We start from the raw sequence: 14,472 nt of genomic DNA, 5'->3' as shown, positions 1-14,472 counted from the left end.
TATTGGTGTTAAATTTGATGCAATAGTTCAACAACAGTTCAGTTTTTTTCTTAAAATATGGGACAAACAACTGTATTTTAACTTCTCTCCAGCAGAAATCAAAAGAACAAAGTTTATAAAGTCTTATTATAATGTTAGATTTACAGTTATGTGACAGATATTTTAACACAAACCTGCTTTTCTCACGTCTCTCGTCTCCTTTTTGTCTCCTCTTATTCTTTCTCGTCTCACAGAGAGTCAGACAGTCATGGCCGGGACGCGATGCAAGAACGCAGGATGCAAAACAGTAAGTGTATCTTTGAGTTTACAGTATGTGTATGCAAGGCCCGAAATTGTCGACTATAAAACATCAGCAACGACGACAGCCAACAAATGTATCATCACGTAGACTTACATTCATTTCCTGGACACTTACCTGAACCACTGACCCAATAATCAGCTTTTCCCCAATTGAGAACATGACTTTTGTCCCCAAAAGTCACCTATAACAGACACACACACACACACACATTCATGTTTTCATCACTTCAGAGGACCTTAGCTTTTCCCCAATTAACTGTTCCTCAGTATGAAATTTGGCCCCAAAAATCACCTATAACCATACACCCACACACACACACACATTCATGTTTTCACCACTTCAGAGGACCTTAACTTTAAGCCAAGAGTTCATCCTGAAATTAATGATTTACGTCAAGGAGATTTGATTTTTTTGTTCCCATAAGAGAGGCGAGTCCCCATAACATGAGTGTGTGTAAACAGATTTAAGTCCCCATAACATGAGGAATACCTGGACCACACACACACACACACACACACACCTACTGTACCTGAACATTACTGCTTTCATATTGATTTATCTCCTGTACTCTTGTAAAGTTTAGTAAGCGCTCCATCTAGTGGACAAAGTGGGTAACAACACATTTTATACACATATTCCACCTTTTCTGGTCCTGTTTACATTTCAAGTACATTTTACTCTTAATACTTTAATTTTGAGGTACTTTATTTGACATTTCTACTCTACTACATTCACCTGACAACTGTAGTTACCTTCAAATTCATGCAACATATATTAACTGCTTTTAAAATATAAATTATGATGCATTGTTATAGCTTAAAATACCTTTTCATAGTTTATTTTATTTTATTTCTGCTCATATGTTAATACTTTAGTAATAATAATCTGTTATATATTATATCTGCTAATATACTGACACAAGTACTTTAATATTTGATACTAATCTGTACTTTTCCTTAAGTCATATATTTAATAGAGGACTTTTACTTGAAGAAATGTTGTATTTTTTATTTTAATATATTTTTACATGACCTCATTGACATGTGAACTAAGCAAAATACACTTTAAAAATACACTTTATGTTTTAAATACTATTTAGAAGAGCATAGAGGAAGGTCCAAGTCAATTTTTTGCTTTTAAAATCAACAAAATCAGCCGTTATAAATCATCTCCGTCCTCCTCTGTGCATGAAAACGACCTCACTCAGGCCCCCAACCCTAATGTTGAGAAACCCACCGTGCAAACAATCACACATCGACTCGGTGACCTTTATCGTGGAGGCGTGAGGACAATCTGTAAGCAGTCACACGTCACTCGATGAGCTGATTTATTACACGGTGATAATTGGAGTTGATTTTGTGTGTTTAGGTGTATCAAAGTCCAGAGACGGACCTGGAGATCTGCACCCATCATCCTGGAGGACCCGTCTTCCACGAAGGGTAAGAAACACTAAAATCACTGCAGTAAAGGCTTTTTCATGCATAATCATAATTACAATCTTTATTCTTGCATAAATCTTTTCCAACCATAATTAGACGACTTCTACAAAGGAAGGGAATGTAAAGCAAAACAAAACTGAAGGCCACGAGAGCGAGGCGAGAAAACATGAAAAGGGGTTTAAATGTAACAAGAACCATCAGACACTTAATTAAAGATCGGTAATTAATCACAAATCTGCCTTCACGCTAGAAAAAGGGACTGAATCTAACACATTTTAAGGAGTTTAAATGTAACCTTCATGCAAATTAATCATAGACTGTATAAAAGAAATGGACGTAACATTCGTGACGTCACCCATTGGTTTGTGGACTGCTGCTCTGGAGCCAATAATTTCGAATCTAGGCAGCGCCATCTTGAAAATATCAGGTGCATGCTGGGAAAAATAAAAACACGGATTCTACTTATATGGGTATGAGGCGGAGTCATTGGCGGAGCTGGGGAGGTTGCTATGGTTGCGAGGGCTGGATCTCGAGGACATTGGTCAATCAACCTGTCAATCAGGACGTAGCCACGCCCTAATGCATACCCTGCTTTATCGTCACATATAAAATCAGGGAGGCCAAAATGTCCCAAATGAACATCATACTGCATTGAAGAAGGCTTTAAACTAGCGATTGAGACCATAAACACATTTTGAAAACGTTTACTGAGGTTAGAAATCAATTGAGAAGTTGGTGAATTCTCCATTGACTTGTATAGAGACGGTCGCCCCCTGGTGGCCTTTTGATAGAATGCAGCTCTAAGTTACTTCCACGTTGGCCTCATTTCAGAGGACTGGAACTCCCCGCCTGAAATTAACTGACTTTTTTATAACAATGTTGATCCATTCAGGTACAAGTACTGGAGCTGCTGCTGTATTAAAACCATAGACTTCAACGCTTTCCTCGACCAGAAGGGCTGCACAGCAGGAAAACATCGCTGGGTCCCGAAACAGGTAAAACAACACACAGCATGAGTCATATACAAACAATATTTACAGTTTAAGTGGCTGGAAAGTTAAAAAAAGTCCCCTGATTTTATACCAATTTCCTGGAAAGTTTCGGAGTAATTTGCAGGTATTTAAAGGACCAGTGTGCAGGATTTAGTGCCATCTAGTGGTGAGATTACATATTGAATTCAAGATCAATAACCCGAACTGATGTTGGCCGCCAAACATGCAAATAACTGTTCTGACTGTTCCTTCCTTCCTCTCTCTCTCTTTCTTCCCTTCCTTCCTACCTCCCTTCCTCTTTTCCTTTCCTTCCAACCAAGCATTTAACCTTCGTGTCGTTCCCCCGGGTCAAATTGACCCCGTCTGTTTTGACTTTTCCTTCCTTCTCTCTTTCCTCCCTTCCTCCCTCCCTCCTACCTTCCTTCCTTTGTCCTCCTCTCCTTTCCATCCTCCCTCCCTCCTACCTTGCTTCCTTCCTTCTTTCCTTCCTCCTTTCCTTCCTTGACTCGAGGTCAACAGGAGGGTTAATCAACTGATCTCAGTCTTCAGACAGTAGATTAGTCGAATCATGTGTGCTCTTATAATTTATATGAAATGGCAAATTACACAGAAATGTTCCATAAAGTTAGTATAAAATTGAAGGACCTAAACCTTTTTTTGTGTTTGTAGCTTGTTCTTTTTATTTTTTGGTTTTGGTAGGAAATATTTCTGTGATTTCTGAAGCTCAAAGAGAGAAAATATCTCTTTTAGAGGCTGTAGTTACTGGTGTTGTTGAACTGTGTTGCCTTATGCTGAGAGGTGTTTACTGCATTTTCTACCAGAGAGGAGATTAATTATAGTACAAACCCAAACCCTCATTGGTACATGTTTTTCTCTTACCCTGGAAGTACTATGTAGATAAACTGTCACTTCTTCATATTCAGTCCAACACAAGTTTCTGGATGTCAAAGAAAACCTCCTTGCTCCCACTTTCAATCCATCTGCTAGAAAAACATCTCCTACCAGTCAGATATGAAGGTTTATGTCTTTGTGACTGAACTGTGCGTCTTCGTGTGTGCTTGCAGGACAAGAAGAAAGTGGCGTGTCGATTCGATTGGCACCAGACGGGAAAAAATGTCGTCGTAACGATCTACGCCAAAAACACGAACCCAGAGATTTCCTTTGTTGAGGCCAATCGGACAGTGGTGAGTGGATTAACTGCATATTAGAAAAAAACCCATAAAGATTTAAATTTAATTTGAACCTAAACTAATTTAAAAATATAGAGTTAGAGTTTTCAAAGACATACCTGAAACACGATCTCTGAGGCGCTAAAAAGCTTGCTAACGTAACTAAACAACCCTGATGATGTCATTATGATGTCACTAGGGTCATCTCAGATTTGATTTTTGACTTCAGATTTTCAACAGAAAGTCTTTGTTACAAACTTTAGCCGCAGAGTTTATAATCAGGATCTAATGAAAGATGCTATCAATTGGCATTATGGGAAGTGTAGTTTAAGATCCAGTGTGTTTGATGCTTGACCAAAACTAGGCACTAAAACTTGGAATATCTCGGCATCCGAGTCATCAATTTTCACCATTGTTTTTCAAATTTGTCTCTTATAAGTCCATCAACTTTACGAAAACACACAATGAAATCAAAGTAGTGTCCCTTTACGCTTAAGCCAATACCAATAACTCCTACTGGTTTCAGTTAAAAGCACCTAACAGTATACTTTCTTTTATTTATGACTATATTAATGCCACTTTGCTCTGTTTTTCCTCCTCTCTTCAGCTTTCATGTCAACTCCAGTTTGAGAACGATAAGATTTTCAAGAAGGAATTCCACCTTTGGGGCGTAAGTACCTGCTAAACATCTAACATCTGTCTAAATACCTACAACATTTGTCTAGAAGGTGTAATTTTTGTCAATTAACCCTCCTGTTGTCCTGAGTCAAGCAAGGAAGGGAAGGAAGGGAGGGAGGGAGGAAGGAAAGGAAGGACAGAGAAAGGAAGGGTTGAAAAGAGGGAAGAAGGAAGGAAGGGAGGAAAGGAAGGAAGGGAGGAAGGTAGGTTGAGGAAAGAAAGAGATAAGGAGGGAGGGAGGAAAGGAAAGGTCAAAACAGACGGGGTCAATTTGACCCGGGGGGACGACAGGAAGGTTAAAGACATAGATCTAGATTTTTTCGTTGATCTCTTGCATCCTTTTCGTTCCCGTCCTTCCTCAGGTAATCGATGTCAAGCAGAGCTCGATCAACATGGTCCCATCCAAAGTGGAGATCTACCTCCGCAAGGCCGACCCGGTTTCTTGGGGCAAACTAGAGGACCCCAACTACAAACCGCCGCCCGAACCCGCAGACGACCCCTTCCAGGAATCCGTCAACGATTTTTACAACAACCCCGACTACGACATCGACGATGACGACATCAGCGAGTCGGACGAGGAGTGGAGTAACGAAATGGCGCCGCAAAAGACAGAGGAGCAAGAGGCGCAGAAAAAGAAAGAGGAAGCAATAACGGCCTTTCACACGAAGGAGCTGGAGGAGGAGATGAAGAGAGTTTCGGAGCAGCAGAAGAAGGAAGAGGAAGACAGGAAGAGGAAAGAGGAGCTAAGGAAGCAGGATGAAGAGGAAGGGTTCGACGAAATGCCTGATCTAGAGTAAACTCTCACAGCTCTGGTTAAACACACTGGATCCTTTCTATTTAATTTAATGATAATGCTCAAAATAGCTCTGTTTTTAATCTTCAAATGTGGATATATACTCAACACTCCTGGCTCCATCTTCAATACATCAAATAAAGACTTTTCTATGTCTTTTTCTGTGTCTGTCAAATCTGAATTAACTCAAATAAACGGGACACGTCATTGATATACAGAGATGTTCCCCCGAGTTTTTCTTTTTTTTTTTTAGCAGCAGGATTAAGATTAATGATTCATTTAAAAGCCTAATGACTAGGTGGTGTTAAAGGCCACTGCTGGCAAGAAAACAGTGGAGGCTGATTAGCCTTTAGCTCGTGAGTCATGCTGCATTTGTGTTTTCGCTCATTGTTTTCATCAATATACATAAAAACACAACCTACTCTATGTATTACTCACCGTCTGGCTTCACTATAGGCACAAATAGATTGATAAAATGTTTGGGAGATGCAGTAATAGTATGTTACAGATACATGTGGTAACCAAGGATGGAGATCGAGTTCTTAAAGGCCTCAGTATGCTTCAAAATAAAGTGTTTAACTTCAGGGATTAACAAAAGTCTGCATGAGTCAGATGTTATTGTGCTTTCACAACAGATAACGACACTAACATTGGTAAAGCTGTAGACTCAGCTGTAGCTGTAGGCTCAATCAGTGGATTAGGTTGAAGTGTTTGGACATAGACTTAACCTTGCTATTGATCTATTTTTTAACAGTGTGTATTTGCTTGCTTTCGCTTAAGAAAATTAATTATAGTTATTAGAGGAGTATAACATTAAGAAAACAGTGGTGATATAACCAATATAGTAGTACTATAACCATTTCTTAATGTGTGCAAATTAAACTTACCTTAGTTTATACCATTTTGATACCATTTTGTTTATTATATTGCAATCACAATATGACTTTCACCAAATTATGCAGCCCTAGTATGGGTCCACCAGTACAAATGCACTATAATTTAAAAACTGGTTAGATTTATCAATTAAAAACAGTCATACAAGACCTTTCGTTACATATGAACTTAGGGCTAATTGTTATATAAGCATGGTTATAACGCCACTGTTCCCATACCATACCATTCTGTTTATTATATTGCAATATTGTCCATAAATACTTTAAATATGACTTTTTCACCAACACCAAGAAAGTAGAGAGACCAAAAAGTGCCGAAACTACAAGAGTGTGACCAGCTCTAAACACTTTTACCTTTTCGACGTTATCGGACAATCTTTAGTACTGTACGATGTACTTCGTTTGAGCCTTTACTCTCCACCTGCAAGGCAAACAATCACTGAATCCTAAAGGTTGGATTTTATTCATGAAAACATCAAACAGACACAAGTTTCACACTTCAATAAATCATTTAATCTCCAAAGGTTTGCGCTGACTTTAGTCTTTGTTACACACTGCACACGATAACACAATAAAACACCTCGCAACGTACAGAGTCGTGCAACATCTAGTCTGGCTTCCAGCATTGCGCACACAGTCTCGATATATGTAGGCTGTTCAGATCAAAAAAGGGGGGGTGCGTTCACAAATGTCGTCTATGGAATACTGTTGCACAAACATGGTGGCGTGTCGGTAATCTGTGGGTTCATTACAGTTTCTCAGCTCCATGTGGTGACTCCTTGGAAGAGTTTGAGTCCCCAAAAAAAAAAATCAAAATTTCACAAAAAAGCTGTAAAAAAATGAAAAAAATAAAATAAAATTGGGCAATACAGAGTTTTTCCCAAATAAAGGATTCCCCAAATGTGATACATCTTTCTTTTTTAGCACACAAATGCTAATTAAAGCAAAAAAAAAGAGAAACAATTGCAATAAAAAAATCAAAAAAACAAAAAAATTTTACCCAAATATTGGCTTACACATTTTTTTTTGCATTTGTTTTTTTGTGTAAACTATTCATTAGTCCGTATAACACTGGAGAATTTCAACAACTTTGGCTTAAAGTCAGAATAACTTTAACATTGATTACATTTTTTATCATTTTATTTTTTTTAATACTACTTCAATACCAATTTGGCGTAACATTGGAATGACACGTGATCACATGTAATAACATTGGCATTAAATGGGGGGAGGAGGAGGTCTTCAAGCTGCTGTGGGAGTAATCGTACAACCACGGATGTAATAAACATTTGTGTATGCATCTCTATATATTTATCATTCTTTTTAAAGTTTGGTTAGATATATTACATTTTTTTTTATATCAACACACTTTTTTTGTCCGTATACATTTGTCATAAATAAAAAGATTCTCATCATCAAATCAATTCTTTAAAAAAAATAAAAACACTCGTAAATCGTAAACGCTCATATAATCTTTAGCACACACACACACACACACACACACACACACACACATTTACACATACACACAAATGTCTTTTTTTTCCCCCGTTAAGTTTGCTTCTTCGTAAAGTGCAAGGCAAGATACAGTAAACTTTGAAATGTACGACATACGACAAAACTTTCGCATCCGAAGTAAAAGCATGTAAAAGCTCACGCACTCTCACACGCAAACCTGTATGTCTCATAAACCGACCGAACTCAAGTACAAACTTGGCACGACACCACTAAAGCCTCTAAAAGGTGTAGAGCGTTTTAGCCGGCACACTATGGATACAGTAGCACAATCCTTCCAGAGTTGATCTACATCGTCTACATCGCCTCGACAGTGACGCCTTGTTTGTTTGTCCCGTGAAGGGTCGGCTCTACGGTTTAAAAATCGGATAAACGTGTAAATAACTGAGAAAGTCAAGAGCCGACCGTTTACAGGAATAGTGAGGAGAAAGGGAGAGGAGGAGGAGAGGAGGTAAAGCACAGAAATGATCCTTTAAAAGATTTACAGCCTTGTTCATGAATGTCACAAAAGCTTGAAACACGTAATCTCGTCCATCTTACTCAGACCTGAGTCAAAGTGTTTTCCCGTTAGCTAACGTTAATTTTTTGTAGTTTAAAGATGTTGAAGTGGAGTTACGTTACAATAAATCAGCTTCAGGTAAATGTGAATCTAGGAGATGTTTATATTTCATTTACCTTTTCACTGTGTCACTAGCTCCATTTTACAGTATGGTGCATCGAAACGGCTAACGACACCTTTTGCTAACGTCTTTTTTGTAAATTTTGTAGTTTGAAGATGTTGTGGAGTTACATTAGAAACAAATCAGAAATGATCTACAGCCTTGTTCATTAATGTTACAACCAGGTTAAAAGCTGTCACGAAAGCTTGAAACACGTAATTCGTCCATCTTACTCAGACCTGAGTCAAAGTGTATTTCCGTTAGCTAACGCTTTTTTATGGTTTCGAAGATGTTGTGGAGTTAAATAACAATAAATCAGAAATGATCCTTTAAAAGATTTACAGCCTTGTTCATGAATGTCACAAAAGCTTGAAACACGTAATTCAATCATCTTACTCAGACCTGAGTCAAAGTGGATTTCCATTAGCTAACTTTTTTTTTTGTAGTTTGAAGATGTTGAAGTGGAGTTACATTACATTACAAACAAATCAGAAATGATCCTTTAAAAAATGTACAGCCTTGTTCATGAATGTTACAACCAGGTTAAAAGCTGTCACGAAAGCTTGAAACACGCAATTCGTCCATATCAGAGCTGAGTCAAAGTGTTTTTCCGTTAGCTAACATTTTTTTGTTTTGGTAGTTTGAAGATGTTGAAATGGAGTTCCATTACAACAAATCAGCTTCAGGTAAATGTGAATCTCCGATATGTTTATACTTAATTTACCTTTTCGCTGTGTTGCTAGCTCCATTTTACAGTATGGTGCATCGAAACGGCTAACGAAACTTTTTGCTAACGAACATTTGTACCACTAGTTGCTAAGCAAGTATTTGACTTAGGTCTGCTCTCGATTAGCGAACAATACTTCTAACATTAAGTCCTGCTTTATTACAATCTTTAAGATAATACTCTGACACCGTTTACGCCTGTTTTTTAAAATGCGGACAGCGCTAAATACAAATGTAAATGACCATGTCTTTCGTTTAAATGCTAATGTGTCCCGATGTGACCTAGACGACTAGTAACAGGTAAATACGTCAACAATGCAAGACGTGGTGGTTGTTATGGTGACAGCACCTGCCCATCAAAACACCTGGAATAGCCTGTACATGTCTATTAACTCTTGAGGCATTTTTTTGTTTCGTTAGCTATCCTTTACGAAATAAATCTGACATAGTAACTGTGCGCAGGGCTCTTTGATCTTCTAGCAGAAATGTCGTAGGTAGTAACATGATAGACGCAGGTGTTGAACGGCAGTGTGTCTTGGCTGTCCACTCGTGTTCAGATCAATGAAACACAAAGAAATGTGTGTTTTTTGCTTCGATAAGAAATAAAATATACTTTTCTCTTCAGTGCGGAGTTAGCTTTGTGAAGTGTTGACTTGAAACAGCTAGCCTAGCTCTGTCAAAAGTACCTTCCTATAAATAAAAAGCTGTCATATTTATTGTAAATGTGTATATTTAACATGCAGAAATCATAAATATGGTTAAAACGAGCAGTTTGCTTACACAGTGGAGGTATTTCCTGACAACCTAAAAGCCTCTACGAAGTCCAGTCGGCATATTCAAGTTGCTAGCTTCTAACACTAAAATAAAGAAACAACAAAACTTTCTGACCCTTAAATCAGATAAGTAGTTTGATAGCTAACAGGATAAATGTAAGTAACACATATTTGGCCGTGGCTGGAAGACATATTTTACTTCTGATTGGTAAAATGTTTCCTGCTTCTTCCAGTTTTTGTGCTAAGCTAGGCTAGGCTAGGCTAGGCTAAGCTAAGCGTTTACTGATCACACGGCAATAAAATACATGTTAAACTACTTTATCTATCTCACAGTATCTCAGCAAATTTTCCTAAAACATTCCTTAAAAAGGATCATTACTGTACAACCTGGATAGAAATTGCCTCAAGTTTACGATTTTTCAATATTTTAGCCGTTTTTTCCACTCAGCAGCACGTGTATCAAAGATCTTTTTACTAGCTTATTTTGGCCGTATAAATGAATCAAATAATAGATCTTGCTGCTAGTCATTGAACCACATTTGGGCAACACAATAAAGCAAAAATTACACTTTTTTTAAAAGCAGCGAAACCTCAACCAACTAAAGAAATATCTGCAAATGCTGCTGGTTGGAAGAAATAAGCTAATATTCGCAAATTATGAGGCAACTTTAGCTCCGCTCCCTTTACTGCGAGGCGAAGGAAGGCTAAGTTTGCATGCAGGGACACACAACAGCATTAAATTGGCTTAATCGATTATATGCACAGTGGCCAAGGAGTTTGTCAAAGGGGGAAGCAGCAAAGCCAGGACAGCTTCACAGATTACCATTGGGAAAATAAAATGTACAAAATATATATATATATATGTGTGTATTTGTAATAATATTAATAATAATTATTATAATATTATAATAATAGCTTTTAACCACAGACAAGGCAAAAAAATCACTAAGTCTTATTGTTATATTACATATACAATCATGAGTATGGCAAAGTAGGAGTATTATACTTTTACTTATTTATAGTTTTTAAGGTTTTGCTAACACATCCTTGATGCTTCCTCCTTTTTCGAAACACCTTCACCTCACTCTGCCGAAAGTATCAGGCTTTATTGAGTCATTTCATCTGGTACTGTACCTTTAAAACAAGTCTTAAAATAAGTGAAAAAAACATAAGTATATAGCTTTTAACTTATTTCTTATGTAAATCAGTCTGCAGATCTTGATAATAAATGAGTCGTGTCACTTTTTTTAAAAATCCCGCAGTCTGATTTTTTTAAATTACAGATGAAATGACTCATCGATAAAAACGTTTTTTTTTGTTTTTTGCAGCACGGCCGCGTAGCCTCGGACCACACAAGTCACACAACAGCCTATTTTTTTTTTTTTATATAAGAACCACTTTGAGAACCACAACAGTAGAACCTTTGTGAAATCATTACATTATTATCATTATTCACAGGTTAATACAAGTCCACACAAATACATTCCTCAGTATTATTTTTTTTTAGTTTTTAGTTTTTTTGCAACATTTAAAGATATTCTCCAGTTCAGTAGACGATAAGGTTGAGATGTTTTTCAGTTTGTTCATTTTTGTTTGATTTGTTGCCGGTGGAAAAGAGAAGGAGGGAGGTGGGGTTGGGGGGAGGGGAGGGGTTGGTTGTCATGGCAGTAGCAACAAGAAATAAATACTCTTACAAAGTCTCTGAGAAAGAAACCGAAGTCTAAAAAGGCTATTCCGAGAAATTCACAAATAAAATAATTAAAGTTAAAAGAGAGAGAGAGAACAACAACTAATAATAATGATAATAGATATATAAAATAAGATGGCTGCGCTCGTCATGCAAAGAAGGAGAGCGCTGCGTAAACACATTTCTTTGTCATGAAAAAAAAAAAGAAAGAAAAGAGAAAAAGAGAGAAAACGTCGTCTTTTCACAACTTCTTTTTTTTTGGCTAGCTGCGCCAAAAAAAACTGCCGAGCTCAAGCGAGTAAACGAACCAAAAGCGAGGAGAAAACGCCAATGGTGAAACAATGCAATGCAAAGCCAGGCCCCTTCGATTTAAAAGAAAACAATTTAAATTAAAAAAAAAAAACGTAGAAGAAAAGTAAGTAAAATTCCTCCCGTTTGCACACAAACACAAAAAAAAAGGAGGATAAAGAAGTAAAAACAGGATCGGATGGTTTTCCTCGTCTTCCTCGCACCTCTTTTGTTTTGGCCGCTGGGCGTCTCGGGTTTTTAGAGGGGAGGAGGACAGGAAGGGTGCGCTCCTCACCCTTTTCAGTTGGTTGTCACGGTAACACGGAGGTGGGGGCGGTACGTAGAAATAAAAGGACCTCAACGCAACGGGTCTTCAATTGCCTGAGGAGTCCGCCTCACCTGCTCCGCCTTTCACATCCCAGTTTCCTGTGAGGAGAAACAGAAAAAGTTACTACGTTTTTTTGTCATTGATAGAAATAAATAATGATGCTAAAGATGCCAAAAATATTATTATTATTATTATCCGGGACGCTCTCCTCCTGATCTCCTACCTGAGAGAGAGCTGTTGGACTTCTGCTTGTGGAGCTTCTCTCTCTCCTTCTTCACCTTCGGGATGATCTTCAGCTTCATGCTGCTGCTGCTGCTGCTGCTCTTACTGCTGCTCCTCACCGAGTCCTGAACAAAGAAGAAGAGTTAGGAAGGTTATTTTAGAAATGTAATAGATTACAGATTACTAGTTACTCTGTTTAAGAGATTTGTTTCCAGATCAGGTCCGGGGGGCAGACACCCTCTCTACATTTAAGAGTAGGCTTAAAACCTTCCCTTTTTGATAAAGCTTATAGTTAGGGCTCGTAGAGCTCTTATGCTGCTATAGGCTTAGACTGCCGGGGGACTCCCATAATGCACTGAGCTCCTCTCTCCTCCTCCCTCCCTCTCTCTATCCATCCATCTATATCCATTAACATTCATGTTCTATTAATGCATCAATAAGCTGAACTTCTTCCCCGGAGTTGTCTGTGCTTTCTGGTCTCACAGGTAATCTGGGCCTGTAGACGTCCAGATGAAAGATTCCAGTCTCGGACCTTCTAGCTTCATTGTTGATTTTCATTGTGCTTCTCTCTCCTCTATCCTTCCTCTCTCTCCTCCTCTTCCTCTCCTCTATCCTTCCTTTCTCTCCTCTCAACCCCAACCGGTCGAGGCAGATGTTCTCCCACTCTGAGTCTGGTTCTGAACACCAAAATCTAAGCTCAGCTGTGTTGTCATGGATACTGACATGATTTATAAGGGAGATCATTTCTTATAAAGCAACATTTATCTCTCATTGTAAAATGTATTCATTAGTTCATGTAGATTTTAGAATATAAAATAAAGATATTTGATGAATAAAGTGGGTTTAATTGATACTGTGACTCCATTTAAGCCCACATCATGATTTATTTACTAAATATAAACAAATATATTGATTTCAAAGAAATAAAAACAGCAATATATGTAACAGTAACATGTTAAATGTCAAAAAATGAGGAAAACCCCTGCTGAGCAACTATAACGGATTACAGTTACATTTATTTAGTAATTAAGTGACACAAACCTCCTCGGAGCATTGCATGAGCGGACAGATCCAGTGGATGTCGTCCAGTTTATGGAGTTCGGCGCTGAGGCTGTTCAGAGTCGACTGGAGCTCCTCTTCCTCGGGACACTCCGACTGATGAAGAGGAAGGAAGATGAAGAGGAGGAGGAAGATGAAAAGGAGGAGGAGGAGGAGGAGAGTTAAATCATGTGAAAACTCCTTAAAGCATTAATTTCTCTAAACTGCAGTTTAAAGTCGTAATGTGCCGTCTGCTCTGCTTTCCTACTTCTCTCTATATTTATGACACTTTGTGCAAATTCACATATTTAAACATCTGTTAACCCTCCTGTTGTCCTCCAGTCAAGGAAGGGAGGGAGGGAGAAAGGGAGGGAGAAAGGAAGAAGGAAGAAGGACGGTAGGGAGGGAGGAAGAAGGGAGGAAGGAAGAAGGGAGGGAGGGAGGGAGGAAGGAAGAAGGAAGGAAAGGAGGGAGGAAGGAAGGGAGGAAGAATGGAGGAAGGAAGAAGGAAGGAAGGGAGGAAGGAAGGAAAGGAGGGAGGAAGGAAGAAGGAAGGAAAGGAAAGAAGAAGGAAGGAAAGGAGGGAGAAAGGAAGGAAGGAGAGAAGGAAAAGGAGGGAGGAAAGAAGGAATGAAGGAAGGAAGGAAGGAAAGGAGGGAAGAAGGCAGGAAGGAAAGCGGGGAGAAAGGAAGGGAGGAAAGGAAGGAAGCAAGGAAGGAAAGAAGGAACAGTCAAAACAGACGGGGTCAATTTGACCCAGGAGGACGACACAAAGGTTAACGTGTAAATCGTCGACAGTTTGAGGTTTAAAGATAATTATTTCAAACTTGGTGTGAAAAGTAATTTACATATTTTACTTATATAACGTTTATTTGTGTCCAATTTAATCAAAGTTTCATTTAATCATCTCCTTAAGTTCTTCGTTAAGCGTTGAAGAATTAATGAAGATAAAACAAGTGAACAGCAGGTGA

General features: G+C 38.4%; 2 protein-coding genes across 2 annotated transcripts in view; one reads left to right on the top strand and one right to left on the bottom strand.

The window, feature by feature from the left end:
* The window catches only part of zgc:92429 (uncharacterized protein LOC445063 homolog), a 13,196-nt gene extending 7,673 nt beyond the window's left edge, over nt 1–5,523 (top strand). The window contains exons 6-11 of the mRNA XM_053343317.1: nt 234–286; nt 1,670–1,740; nt 2,633–2,735; nt 3,797–3,916; nt 4,509–4,571; nt 4,942–5,523. Coding sequence (XP_053199292.1) covers nt 234–286; nt 1,670–1,740; nt 2,633–2,735; nt 3,797–3,916; nt 4,509–4,571; nt 4,942–5,376 — 845 coding nt within the window. The 3' untranslated portion in view covers nt 5,377–5,523. The remainder of the gene's footprint in view (nt 1–233; nt 287–1,669; nt 1,741–2,632; nt 2,736–3,796; nt 3,917–4,508; nt 4,572–4,941) is intronic.
* Nucleotides 5,524–12,286: 6,763 nt separating this feature from the next.
* Nucleotides 12,287–14,472, bottom strand: part of si:dkey-172j4.3 (diacylglycerol kinase eta) — a 121,386-nt gene continuing 119,200 nt past the window's right edge. The window contains 3 exon segments of the mRNA XM_053343169.1: nt 12,287–12,339; nt 12,465–12,588; nt 13,505–13,618. Of these exon segments, the coding sequence (XP_053199144.1) occupies nt 12,287–12,339; nt 12,465–12,588; nt 13,505–13,618 (291 nt within the window).

This window comes from Scomber japonicus, chromosome 22, assembly GCF_027409825.1.
Source record: "Scomber japonicus isolate fScoJap1 chromosome 22, fScoJap1.pri, whole genome shotgun sequence".
Lineage (NCBI taxonomy): Eukaryota > Metazoa > Chordata > Actinopteri > Scombriformes > Scombridae > Scomber > Scomber japonicus.
The sequence above is the reverse complement of the archived record's forward strand: the minus strand, read 5'-3'. Positions and strand labels throughout refer to the sequence as shown.